Here is a 13,985-nt window from a genome sequence, read left to right as displayed (position 1 = left end):
TGCTTTAAAAGATGCAGAATTTTCTTCAGCAGCATAGAGCTAGGTTAAATTTCCTCTGATTTTCTTGATCTTCTGAGCAGAAGAGTAATGTATAGATTTACACTTTGTATTCCTACATTGTTTTATTACCAAACATATTTTTTGTAATCAAAAAGCAAAAGAAATCATGAACTGAAAAGATAAAACATACTGTAGTACAGATCAACATTAATAGGATGCATAGTTGCAATTATTAAGGTTAGTTTTTCAGTTTTGTCCAGTGTCAGCATTGAAGTTCTGGTGTTCTGCATATTTGTAATATTTTCCTTGTTTAACATTTTAGCAGTTTATGTTTTCTTGGAGTTTAATAAAATCCTGAGGCAGTTCTAAAATGGGAAATCAGGTACAGAGAATGATATCTGTGCACCTGTGATATAGTTTAATATTCTGGTCCCCAAACTTTTCTGCTTCCTACCCATTAATCACCACCTGTAACTGCTTTTTGGGATTAGTTTTAGTTCTTATGGTCTTATCAATCACTTTTTAAGATTACAGTAAATTGAATATCGATTAGAATAGCAGCTTTTTGTGATAGCAGCAACATAAGCAAAACTATGAATTGTATAATGAGGTGTATTTCTGAAGTAAGTGGTTGAACTAAATTTCTACATTTTTGTATGTTACAATTAAACACCTGAAAATGTCCTTTCTAGCCTCTGACATGTCTGAATATGTCTACTTGTTGTGATGTTTATGGCTTCATTTTTGATCAGACAAAGCTTAACGTGCAGGTTCAGTCGGCTTAACATGCACTGAAATAGGAACTGTATAAATTTTGCAATCAGTGGATTATTTTTGATCAGTTTTCAAATATATTTTAAGCACTAAATATAAGCTACAGTTCGTACTCTATTATCTATAGTGTTTTTATACCACGATGTCAGGAACTTACGTCATGACCTCGTGGCGCAACGGTAGCGCGTCTGACTCCAGATCAGAAGGTTGCGTGTTCAAATCACGTCGGGGTCATTTCACCTTATTGGTTCTCGGTGGGATCATTAACTAGTAATTTTGTTTCGAGTTTACACATAGCAGAAGGTTTTCACGTTGGTTTTCCTAATAAAATGAGCGGTATGTGGCATAAAATGGAAGTCATTAAACAAATTCAAACTTAAAATTGTACAAATGTAATATAATAGAAACTTGTCACCAAAACAGGGCTCGTCTCTAAGAGGCGTGTGTTCTGTTGCCATGGAGAAACGTTAGTTCCGGAACAAACAGGAAAAGTAGCTGCGAAGCGTCTTCTGGGATTTACAAGGATATTTCATTCCAACCCAACGTAATCTAAAGAGTAAATCTACTAATATTCGTGAAAGTAATTCAATATTTTTTTTAAATTTGTGTCACTTTCTGCTCTAAATCGTTGTTAACGATGTCTGCGCAGGCGCATTTCAAAGACCATCATGGCAGATGAGGGTAAATGTAACAAACTGCTGCAACCAAGGGTCTCTGACCTCAGGAAGAACAAAAAGAGAAATAACGCTTCTCCCACCGATTCAAAACTAAAAGGTAATAAGTTTTTGCTTTTTTATGGATTAAAAATGGGGTTAAGATCGTGATGGGCTAGTCACAAAATCAGTGCAGATTATAGACAACAAGGCACTATGTTTATTCTTTAGCTGCAAGCATTGTATTAATTTGATATGCAGTGCTTGGACTTGTAGCTTTAAAAAAGTAGTGCTACAGTCAACATCACTGATTATATAACAACATAGTTGGAACTAGACAACATCTTCCACTTCTAGCTAAGTTTAAAACCTTAAAACAACATAGTTACCATGTTAAAAACAACATAGTTACCATGTTAAAATAATCTGTATATCTAACATAACTGAGTTTTTACATAGTGTGACATAAAATACAGAAGCTAGTTTTTATAAACAAAATTAAAAAGTTTGAAATAACTAAACTAAGACTACTACTATAACTAATGAAAACTAAACAATATTTAACTAATAATAACTTATAAAAAAATAGCAAGCACACTCTTAAAAAATAATTAGACATAGACAGTCTTCATTGTCATTCTTGGAAATGTACATATTGAGCAAAAATTTTGTTGCAAGGCTTTAATAATTATAAAATAAATAAGTAATAATAAAATGTGTCAATATGAATATATAATTTAAGCTAGCTGAATTAGACAAACAAAAAGTCACAATGAAATAAAGCTAAACTATAATGAAAAACCCAAACTATTATAACCCTGGTCAGTAGCCCCTTCAATTTTGTCAGTTTTGTCTGCAAATGTGCAAGAGATTACATGTTTATATTGCCTGCCTGCAGAGAATCCTGGGAGTTTATCTCCAATATCCCAGCTGCCTCCTCAAGATCCAGGTCAAACTCAGCTTTCCAAGTTCAGGGCTACGGGTACGAAACCCAAGGATAATTTCTCTCGGGGTGCCGGGAAGGCAAAAGAACGACAAAAGGATACAAGGAGCCACCTGCCAGCCTCTCATACAATCAGCAACAACAAAGTTCCTGCACACCTAATGAAGGCTGCCGTCCAGGCCCTGGACAGCCTGAGGTGGGAAGGAGCGCTGCCGGACCCGGAGGAGGAAGAGAAAAGACTAGAGCGCTACAGAGCCAAGAGGCGACAGCGGTACATCACACACAGAGAGGCTCTGCTGAAAGAAGCCCAGTATGCCATGAGAAAAACAGAAATGAAGACCAAATGAACCAAATGAACACCATCAGGATCCACAGGCAGCTCACAAATTAACTCTGACTTACTTACAAGCTGTATGTTCAGTTCTGCTTTTTTGCCATGCAATAAAAATAATAACAGCAACTCATCCTTCTGAAAATCTTAATTGAGGATTTTACTCCTTTTACCCTTAAAGGAAAGTATTACAAGATGGACATTTAAAATCAGTGTAAAGGCATATTCAAGTTAAGTGGCTGATTAAGACCTCCACACCACTAGAGGGCCCCAAGAGCACCAAACTAGCATCATAATGTATGTATATGTATATATGTCTAATAATACAAACTAAATTCTGTTACATGTGGAAACACAAATTCTATTTTATTTTATAGTTGTTGCACAAATAATAGGTAGATTTCTTAACTGCTGTTGTCTGCATTACTTCACAGCCGTGTAGTACTTTGTGTTAGTTTATCATCAAAGCCCTATGAAATACACAGACGTTTGTGGCAAAATGGAAGAAATTGACAATAGTTGGAAAATGTTTAACCCTTTTTCCCCATAAAAGCTCGCACATGCTTGTTTATTTAGTATTAGTCATAAAACATTTAAATTGGCTTATTTGGGAAATCTTAAATAATGGTTAATTCTAGTTTTAAATATTTTTCTCTTGATAAAACTGGTTGCTGTTGTGACATTGAACCTAAACTCTTCCCACAGCAGCAACAACCATTAGTTTGTGGAATTTATATAATCTTACATAAAACAGCGTTTTATTTTACTTGCTTATTCAGAAGTAACACAAAAACGGCATCTCAGTGTTATTGGGATCTATTTCAATGTTTCAGGTGGTGAATCAATACCGCAAGTGAACAGCAGGTGTCAGAATAGAGACGTTTTCCTGAACTAACAAAAGTTTATCATGATAAACACAAAGACAAAAATCTGTGTGCTGTAATCTGTATGTATGATTATTATAAAATAGAATAAAATATTTCCTAGAGTTGCAGGGATGATCTAATAAACAGAAGAACTATATTTTTGTGGTGAAGTGTCGGTCGCAACGGCTTTGTGTGCAGCTTCCTGGAGGCCTGTTTTTTCCCCTGCTGTCATGCTTTGTTATTGTTGCCTGCTTCAGCATCTCTGTTTCAAAGAGCTAACCACCTCCTCTCTGTTCTGCTAATCCCGTCCATCCAAAGCCCCCGCGACCTCCAAGCCCGCTTATGTTGCAGCAGCAGTTCCAAAGTCTGCATTTTTATATAAAAAACATAGTAAGACATGATATACATCACATCAAAAGACACCCACTCAGACACTCCTGTACACAGAGTTTATTAAGTTAAAAAAACAGCATTTTGGACTAAAAAAGACCTAAAGCTGCATCTATTTGAGGTATCAGTTGTGTTGGGCTCCCTGCTGTGAATAGTTTTCCAGCACCAGAACACAGAAACATGAAGGTGTGAAGTCCTCTGATATTTTAATCTTCAGACTGCTTTAATGCAGATCAGGAAACCTGAAGCCAACTGGGATCATCCGACCTGTCAAAAAATGGTAAAAAAAAAAAAAAAAAAAAATTGACTCATTAAAAAAACAACAACAATAAAACAAAACAAAAACCTAAATTTTCATTTTGCTGCTCTCTTTTTTCAAAATATGTTGGAACCATCTTGTCACATCAGCCCTTATTGACCCTTTGCACGTGACGTCACTCTCTTCGAAACTCCGCCCACTCCGCCATGATGGACATCAAAACAACCCAAAGCCTGTCAAAACATCAGGCATTCAGGCACAACCGGCTAAAGTGAAAATAACTTTGATACCACTGCCTTAGGGTGAATCCAGTAAAATTATTGGGTTTTTTTTTTTGCTATTTTGGGGTTGAAGTGAAGAAATATCCCTTCAATCTATCTTGCATCCTTAAAATAAATTAAAAAAAATAAAAAAGGATGAATAATCTGAGGAGTTTGCGTACTGAGCCTCTTTCTTTGTGATGACTTTCCCTGATAGGAGCCTCTCGGCCACAGCAGACACCACAGGATCATAATCCAGGCCCACCGCTGCTATGACCTCATCATTCCTAAAGAAAACAAAAAAATACAAACTATTTATTGAATCTGCATGCTTTTCTTTACAATTAGATTTTCTCTCTCTCAACTTACTTGATATACAAGGCCAGGAACTTCCTCTCCTCAAACTCATAGTTTCCTTTCATTACTATCTCAGTGTATCCCTCCCCATAACCTGGAAAAGACCAGAGCAGACAGCAGCTTCTTCTAGTTACAGATAAAATAAGAAACCTTAGTGAGTTTGTTTGCTTACCTGCATATCTGATGGTTCTGCCTTGTAGGATGGTCCAGTAATAAGGAACTGAGGTGAGTTCAGTTGTTTTCTTTAGCATGTTCAGAGCAGCTATCCTCCCTAAAGCACAAAAAGAAAACTTTAACAGTTAACATGAAAATAATTTTTAACACATTCTACATTAAACAAAACAAGATTACAGCAGGAGGAGCTATTGTTGAAGAGTCAAAATCAGGACTATTGAAAATAAATACACTCCACATTATTCGTTATAATAGTTCAGGATAAAGAGAGAAGGGAAGAATAACCAATAATTATACTCAAGTTAGCGTAGCAATGACTCAATGTCTTTTTATTTAAGTTAAAGTAATTACTCTAGTAAGAGTAAAAAAGTATTTGTTAAAACAAGTACTGACCAAATTATCAATCATTTAATATTTAAAAATTATAACATCAACAGACAAAAATCTAAAGTTAAGTGGAGATTTTGGTATTTTAAGGGCCAAATATTCAAATGAGTAACAAGAAATAAAAAAATATTCCAACTTTCAGTAAAAATTTCTTTCAATAAAAAACTTAGAAACTTTAACAAAAACTGCAGGTGTGTGTCTGTGCCTGGTAAATGTTTGATTAAAACATGTTTGTTTTTCATTCAGTGGGTAGAAAATCCAGAAGTTTTACTTAAATAAGAGTAGAAATACCTCATAATAAAATTACTGAAGTAAAAGTAAAAAATACAGCAAAGTAAAAATACTCCTAAAAACTACATTTTTAAAAAAGGTACTCAAGTAAATGAAGCCCAATTTTGAGAATAAACTGGAAAGGTGATTTTGAGTGTGATGCCACAAAAGTTGGTCTGAGTGTTTCAAACATTTTTGCAGAAAAGCATATTCCTTCCTTCCTTCCTTCCTCCCAGTTTTGCAGAGATTGATCCAAAAAAGAGAAAATATCTGAATTTGTGTGGATAAAACTGCTTTGTTGGTGACAACGTGGTTTGACATGAAAAGTAAAATCAACCATTTGTTACAGCAACGGTTTGCAGAATATTATCCCTGGATGTTCAGCACAGTGAAGCAGAAGGTGTTGCTACCTTGTACTTGTGCCATCTGCCAGTGTCCGATGTTGACTAACTGGTTTTTAGCCAGTACCAGAGGAAAGGAGGCCAGGTCACCAGCACAGAAAACATCCGGGACGTTTGTTCGCATGTACTGTAGGAGAAAAACAAAAAATTATCTCTGTCAATGAGGAAATCCGGTTTACAATAACTGAGGAAGTGAACTTAGAGAGTAAATTATGTAAAAAAAAAATGGTGATGCGTTAGAAATGAAGATACATAAAGTGTTAAAATCTGGGTAGAGTAGCCAAAAACTTTACTCAAGAAGAGGAGCACCACTAACAGAGAAGAAGTTAGTATTTTTACTTTTACTTGAGTAATTTTATTATGAAGTATCTCTACTCTTTCTTGAGTAAAACTTTCTGGACTCTCGACCCACTGAAAGTAAAACAAACATATTTTAACCTAAATTCACCAGACACAGACACACACCTGCAGTTTCTGTTAAAGTTTATAAGTTTTATATTGAAAGAAACTGATTTGGAAAAATGTTCTGTTGCCTGATTTTGTTATTTTTTTGTTACCTACTTGGATTAAAATACCAAATACTAGTTCTTGAGTAGAGTTTTTACCGAATACTTTTTCACTCTTGAGTAATTTCTTTGGTGGCTACTTTTTGCTTTTACTTGAGTAAAAATATGTTGAAGTAGTGATACTTTTATTTTAGTACAATTTTTGGGTTACTCTACCCACCTTTGTTATCTCGAGTACAAAGTATCTGTCCAAGAAATTACTTGGGTAAAAATTATTTTGTAAAAATGCTACTCAAGTAACATTTAATGTTTAAAAACTACATCATCAGACAAACCACAATATGAAAATATATGGAAATCTTGGTATTTCAAAGATCAAAATGAAAATAATACATATAAATAACATAATTACATGTCAACTGGCATCTTATTAATTTTTTTCTGTTTCTGCTTTTTATTGTCTGGTCAAAATAAATACATTTAATAATTTATTTAATAATTTAAAATATCATTTAACAATGCAAATAAATTTAAATCAGGCAAAAGAAACTTTTTTGAAAACTTAAAAAAAAAAAGTGTGAATTTTTGTTTTGTTTGTTTTTTCAGTCAGTGGGCAGAGAATTCAAAAATTATACTCAAGTAGTAGTAGTGATACTTCATAATAAAATTACTCAAGCAAAAGTAAAAAGTACAGTGTAGTAAAAATACTCCTAAAAGTACATTAAAAAAAACCATTACTCAGATAAAATGAACTCGTTACTAACCAACTGTGACAACAGATTAAAAGCTGACCTTGTCAACAACAACATAATTTTTGGAGTTCTTCTGTATTTTAGTGCCTTGCAGAAACTCTGAGTTTGGGATGCTGCCTGGTGGAAAACAGAAAAAGAGATTTTTTTTAAAAATGCTAATGCTGAATACTTTCAGAACCTGAAATTTAGAATTTAAATAACTCAACAAGAGACAAGAGTTACAACTATTTCAAGTGTTACTCAACTCATGTAGTCAATAACTTTGACACCATTTCTGAAAAAGACCAAATGGACTCGGCACAGTGTTGATTTAATTTTGCTAAATTTGCTGTTTCATAAAAAGGACACGAATTCCTGCAAGACCTTAGTCCAGACTGTGAGATATATCATATATGTTTGTAATATTTTATTGTCTTAGCTTTAAAATATCAATATTTAGACTTTAAGAACCAAGTTCAAGTAAAGAAAATCCTATTTAAAATCTAGGTCTACAGTTCCTATATATTTCTTTTATATATATATATATAGAAAAATAATGAATATATTTTTTTAAGTACAGTATTACAATAATTTTACTCACCAATACCCACAATTAAAACATCAGCTGGGATAACATGACCACTTTTAAGTACGACTTCTTTCACCTTAAAGGAAGAAAGACAAAATGAAGAAACGTAATTATTTATGTATCTTCTTACTACAAGTTAATAACTAGACGTTTTCCGGCTTTACCTTTCCATTAACGCCTTTAATTTCTGTCACGTGATCATTCATGTAAAATCTCACACCTTTCTCCAACAGCATCTGCAGTACAACAGCGTTTCAGTGCAAACAACTAAATAAATAAAAATAAAATGCCAGGAAGTTCGGGCGGCCTCACCATCATGGTGATTTTCCCGACCTCGAGGCCCAGAGTGTTTTGGTACGGCATGTCGCTGCTCCCCACCACCGTGATGCTGGACGCTTTGTCTATCATGTACGACGCCACCTCCATTCCTGAAACAGAGATCATCAACAGAACAGCTTTTATTCACAATACTAAAATATTTGCTGAGCAGTATAAAGTCTTAAAAACATCAAAACCTATTTAAAATCTTATCCTTTGTGGGGAAAATATGAAAAATAAACACAAAATCAATATTATTGAGTGCTTAAAAGCCTATTTTAGCGCAGTAATGGCACAACTTTTGAAATAACGCTGCTTTTCACATAGAGCTATGTTATTAGAATCAGAATTCCTTATAATGTCATTGAGCACAAATAAAGCACAGCAAAAAATTTTAAATAGCAACACAGAACAACTGGGATGCTAAGAATAAATAATGCATCAATATTAACTTAAACCACAATATTCTTAACTCTGTTTTTAGCTAAGACTTTTGCACAGTGCAGCTAAAGTACCGACAAAGGAAGTTCCCACAAGGACGATGTTGCAGCCTAGAGAGGCAGCGTGGATTTGTCGGGCGTCTTCTGGAGTCTCCAACATCTTAATGTTGTCCAACTTCCTCCCCGGCACATCCAGACCCTTCGCTCTAACGGAAAAATAAACAATCTGATTCATAATAATGCAATAACGCTAACAACAGCCGCTTTTCCTGCTAAAGTCTACAGTTTGAGAGTCTCCTGTTTGTTAAAATAGAAATATTGGTGTTTGTTTTAGTGGACAATTAAGCTCTCAGTTGGCAACTGATTCTAACACTGACAGGGATTTTTTTTAAAATATGTAGTTATTGTTTGCAAGTCACCCAGCCTCAACTGAGACTCATGAGACTCCAAATACTGTTAAAATGTCACATTATGTTCTCAAGATGCTTAAAAATGTAAACAAAATGTGAAATGTGTAGAGCAGAGGTGTTCAAACTTTTCGTCATTTGGGTCAAAATTGTTGAATTGAAAGTAATCATGAGCCAAAAAACCCAACAACCTAAAATATAGCAAATTAAGTAATCCAATCTAAAAAATAAAAATTATTGTAGATCCAAAACTTGAATGGATTTTTACAATGGCGTATCAGGGCCATAGCAGATTTTTAAAATTAGTACATTTTCAGCAATGTTCTGGGAGATTTCTGAATTTGAAAAATTAAAAAATTGCTAAAAAAAAAAAAAAAAAATCTGAAATTTTTAGCTTAATAAAAAAAAAAGTCTAAAACTTTTGACTTTTGAAATTTTTCAGAGTTTCAAAAGTTGAAAAGTTTTTTGTGGAAAATTTCTGAAATTACTCTCAAAATTTCTGACTTTTTTCCCTCTTTTGCACGTTTGCTGATTTTAAAGAAAAACATCTAGTTTTCAGTTTCTTTTGGATTTGAGTTTGATTTGGGTGCCTCAGAGTTGCCTTCACAGTAAAAGTCTTTGGATAAACATGGTTTTATCTTTTGGTTATAGAAACACAAACCCTTTGTGTTGTACTTTAGATTTTCCATTGTAAAAAAAATACATATTAAAAGTCTCCATCTGCATCTACTGGCCAAATTTGTATCAGTTTTGAATTGCAGCTGGGGTCGCACAAAGTGAGGTCAAGGGCCACAAATGGCCCGCGGGCCACACCTTGGACAACCCTGCTGTAAAATTGATGCAAGTACTTACATTTATTAACAGTAAAGTAGGAAAATTAACTCTGGAGACAATTAGTGGAGCTGTTTTTTTATTTTATTTAGGAGTATCAGATTAAATTCACATTTGTATGACACATTTTTCCGGTTTTATTTATGAAAATTTGGAAAATTGTGAATATTTTCCTTCTACTTTACGGCCATTCTCTACTTTATGTCTGTGTGCACCATATTGATCTGTCACATAAAATCCTAACTAAATATGTTGATGTTTTAGTCTTTGTGAAATATGGAGAAGCTAAAGGAAAATGAAAGATTTTTCCATGGAAAAATTTTTCCCAGTGCAGATTGATACTAAAATGAACAACAATATATTTTTAGATCTAGTTTTGTTTCCATTCGGTTGGAAATGTTGCATAACTAACTTAATTTTCCTGAAATATCTAAAGTTTTCTGGGGTTTTTTACTTGTAAACTTGAAAATAGAAGTGAAATTGTGCTTCTTTGTAATAAAATAAATAAAAATGACAATAAATTCCTCATGGTAGATTATTGTTAAAAATGTAAAAGTTGTCCTGACCTGCAGCCAGTAGAGAGAAGCAGCTGGTCGTAGCTCTGGACTAAACCATCATCAAAAGTGACCGTCTTCTTCTCTGTGTCCACCGATACTGCCTTTAAAAAACAGAAAAAGAAAACTTTACCAAGTCATGTGGCTCAGTTTCTTTATGCCATATTATAAATTAAACTTTTTTAGCTGCCAGACTGTGAGGAAAATGTACATTTGGGGAGAAGTACTCACTTCTTTCCGGAGCCAAACCTCAATGTCGTACTGATGGAAAAACTCCATCCTCCTCAGCACAATAGTGTCACTCAACACATTCATTACCTGAATTATACACAATAAAAAACTTATTTAGCTATGCTTTCCGTCCTGAAAATGAAAAGAAAGGATCAATGCAAATGCTTATATGACCTTGCTGAGTCGGGTTTTGTCGTAAGGTAAGAGGTCGTCTCTGGAGGCCATGATGATTCTGCCGCCAAAGTTTTCCTGCCGCAACGTCTCAGCACAGATCAGCGAAGCAGCTCCTGACAGGAAACACGCGTTACACACACGCAGGCAGAAAGAATCTTACCAACACACAACCGTGCCGTGTTGAGAGGCAGAATCAATTCACATCTTGATTTAACACAATTAGATTTTATTTAACGGAAAAGGGATGAATATGTTTGACCCTGTCACTGTCTTTCAATTCATTGATAAATAACTAAATTAGGCCAAAATCAAAAACTTCTTCTATTCATCACTTCATAAAAAGAATTAGCTGAGATTTATGGGTCAATAATTTGGCTCAAAATGAGACCCAAACAACAAACCCAATGGCGATAGTTTCTGACTGGATTTATTTCTTTCATTGAGATGTTTTATGTTCATTGCTGAGTCAGCAGGATTTGGTTATTTATTTTTTAAGCTTTGCACTTTAAATATGGCCACCAACCTCCTCCCAGCAGTAAAACTGTGTGGTTCACTCCTGGTACTGCAGCTCCCATTCGCTGCAACCTTTTCTGATGCCGGATGTCCTGAATGTGGCACAAAACGTTTATTTTTCACATCAATTGGTAGAGATGCCATTTTAATTTTAATTTCATTTTTAACAATTAATTAACTCACCAACCTTTTTATTTATGGACACATACACTTTGCTGTTTTGAATTTTGACCTGAAAAGAAGAAAATAAATTATAAGCAGCAAATGTTGAGCTAAATGTGGATGTACCGGCCGGTTTGTACCTTGTGACAAGGTAGAGAGTCGATCCCAGGAAACTCCTCCAGGTCTCCTGTCAGAGCATTAAAACAGGAGCCGTGCCACGGGCAGCGCACTTTGTGTCCTGAAATAACGCCTGAGCAGAAACGACAAAAATCACGGCTGCAAGGTAAATTAAACACACCAGAAAGCAACGTTTTAACTGGAGACTTTATCTTTTCTGCTTTTTTGTTGTTTTCTTCCTTACCTTTGCTAAGCGGAGCGCCATAGTGTGAACACTGGTTTGAAATGGCGCTATATTTTCCATCGCAGCGCGTCAATAGCACACTGTGGCGACCAATATCAACTTCCATCATCCTCACGTCACACATGAACAAACACAGAAGTGGTTAGTTTTGTTTATTATCCAAATACACTATATTGCAGGTAACAAAACAATGTTTAAAGCACATAACCACTGCTGTAATGCTTAAAAAGTTTTTTGACAAACAAAAGAATCACGAATCAGATTAAAAACTTCGACACTGTCAAGGCACTGCCATCCATTTTACTTTTGATTTGTGTTTTATATAATTGTATCACCGTATGTAGGAAGTCCACTTTTCAAAACATTAAAAGAAATCCTTAAATTGTTGACAGAAATAAAAATCCACCATCAAGATTTAAAGCCCCATGCAGCTTCAACCCAGAGTTTACCAACTCACTTTCAAAACGTTTGCTATATTTAGTCAAGTTTAATAAATTAAATCAAAGCTGATTTGGGTGCAGCAAATGGTTTTACCTTTTGTTAAAGCTTGGCTATAGAAGTGCAAACACTGAATTGTACTTTACATTTTCCATTGTAAGAAAATTACAAATTAAAAGTCTCCATCTCCGTCTATCGGCCAAATTTGTATAATTTTTGAATTGCAACTGGGGGCCGCACAAAATCAGCCCCAGGTCCACCAATGCATTTTGGACACCCCTGGGCTACACGTTAAACCAGACTTTTACATTTCCAGATCATAACGTTTTTTTCTTACTGTCCATCGTGAAGGTCTGTCTCCAGACACACCATCGCTGTCTGTTCCTCTTTGTCGTCAGAATCAGAGTCTGTAAACTCACCACATGCTGAGCAAACCATCATCAAATCAGTTATTAAAGCTACAAAACATCCCACATCTTAAACACAAAGAGGTCTCAGACCATCAGAATGAAATGCTCCCAATTGTAATAATTATTAGGAATAAACAACTTACGTGCTTTGGTCCCAGACATGTCACTTATTCAACGGTAATGGCACATAGACACAAATCCACTCCTAAAACATTAAAATTCAGCTGGGGGCTGTTAAATATGGTGTCCAATGTCAGTTTGCTTTCCTCTTTGCAGATAAATGATGGCAGCTCTTTTCCACTCCAAGTAGTCCATCTCTAAAATGCATTGTCAAGTCCTGGAAGCTTTCAAAAGTGCACCGTTTTGATCTAATAAGAACACTAAAATGTGCTAATAAGTGACCTGTAGTGAATGAAGAGTTTCATTAGCATTGCTGGTCATGTTCAGCCTCATTATTTCACAGAAAGACAGCGAGCGCTTTTCTTTCGCAGCGCTGCAGGAAAAGAGAACGGCTGACGAAGCTGAACTGCTGAATGGACAGTCGACAAAGCACCATTTACAAAGCCAGAGGTGGCTGCTGTCATTCAGACACAATTCAAAGTTTAAATACTAAAATACTAATGCAGGGGTGGCAAAAGTGTGGCCCGGGGGCCATTTGTGGTCCTTGGACTGATTTTTGTATGATCCCCAGCTGCAGTTAAAAAATGATGCAAATTTGGCCGATAGATGGAGACGGAGACTTTTAATTTGTAATTTGTAAATCAGCTTTGATTTCATTTATTAAACTTGGCTAAATATAGCAAACATTCTGAAAGAAAATGACCCAAATCCTCTTATTATGGACAATAACTTAGTTCAATTGAAAACTAGATGCTTTTTAACTACAGCAAGCGTGCAGAATCCACAATGTTGTGTTAGGAACGCTGTAGATAGAAAAAAGGGAAAAAGTCAGAACTTTTGAGAGTAATTTCAGAAATTTTCTACAAAAAACTTGGAAATGTTCAACTTTTGAAACTCAGAAAAATTCCAAAAATTGAAAGTTTTTGACTTTGTTTCTTGAAAATTTCAACATTTTTTCTAGCAAATTTTCAACTTTTCAAACTCAGAACATTTCTGAAAATGTTCGACTTATCCTTTTTTTGTTTGTTTTTTTAATCTACAATGTCCCTGACATGCCATCGTAAAAATCTCTTTCATGTTTTGGATTTAAAATGAATTTACATTTTGAAAAAAAAAAAATAAATAATTGGATAAC

The 13,985-nt window shown here is 34.8% G+C and overlaps 2 protein-coding genes and 1 non-coding gene across 3 annotated transcripts; 2 read left to right on the top strand and 1 right to left on the bottom strand.

Annotated features, from left to right (window-relative positions):
- The first annotated feature begins 936 nt into the window (after positions 1–936).
- On the top strand, positions 937–1,008 carry trnaw-cca. The gene has a single exon. It is a non-coding gene; the product is annotated as a tRNA-Trp (tRNA).
- Positions 1,009–1,258: 250 nt separating this feature from the next.
- LOC102219795 (protein LIAT1) lies at positions 1,259–2,832 on the top strand. The gene is made up of 3 exons (XM_023342714.1): positions 1,259–1,318; positions 1,424–1,548; positions 2,326–2,832. The coding sequence occupies exons 2-3, from the start codon at positions 1,443–1,445 to the stop codon at positions 2,715–2,717; spliced, it is 498 nt and encodes a 165-aa protein (XP_023198482.1). The 5' UTR covers positions 1,259–1,318; positions 1,424–1,442; the 3' UTR covers positions 2,718–2,832.
- A 1,170-nt stretch (positions 2,833–4,002) lies between these two features.
- On the bottom strand, positions 4,003–13,965 carry LOC102217975 (apoptosis-inducing factor 3-like). The gene is made up of 19 exons (XM_023341897.1): positions 12,874–13,965; positions 12,658–12,745; positions 11,883–11,992; positions 11,662–11,771; positions 11,547–11,591; positions 11,370–11,451; positions 10,847–10,959; positions 10,673–10,759; positions 10,454–10,545; positions 8,725–8,855; positions 8,204–8,319; positions 8,056–8,127; positions 7,904–7,967; positions 7,364–7,440; positions 6,075–6,192; positions 5,006–5,104; positions 4,846–4,927; positions 4,659–4,763; positions 4,003–4,224 (listed from the first exon to the last, which is right to left on the bottom strand). Exons 1-19 carry the CDS (start codon positions 12,890–12,892, stop codon positions 4,191–4,193), a joined length of 1,644 nt encoding a protein of 547 aa, XP_023197665.1. The 5' UTR covers positions 12,893–13,965; the 3' UTR covers positions 4,003–4,190.
- Between the last annotated feature and the right edge of the window lie 20 nt (positions 13,966–13,985).

The sequence above is a fragment of the Xiphophorus maculatus genome, chromosome 11 (genome assembly GCF_002775205.1).
Source record: "Xiphophorus maculatus strain JP 163 A chromosome 11, X_maculatus-5.0-male, whole genome shotgun sequence".
In the NCBI taxonomy this organism is placed as follows: domain Eukaryota; kingdom Metazoa; phylum Chordata; class Actinopteri; order Cyprinodontiformes; family Poeciliidae; genus Xiphophorus; species Xiphophorus maculatus.
This window is presented reverse-complemented; position numbering and strand designations above follow the sequence as displayed.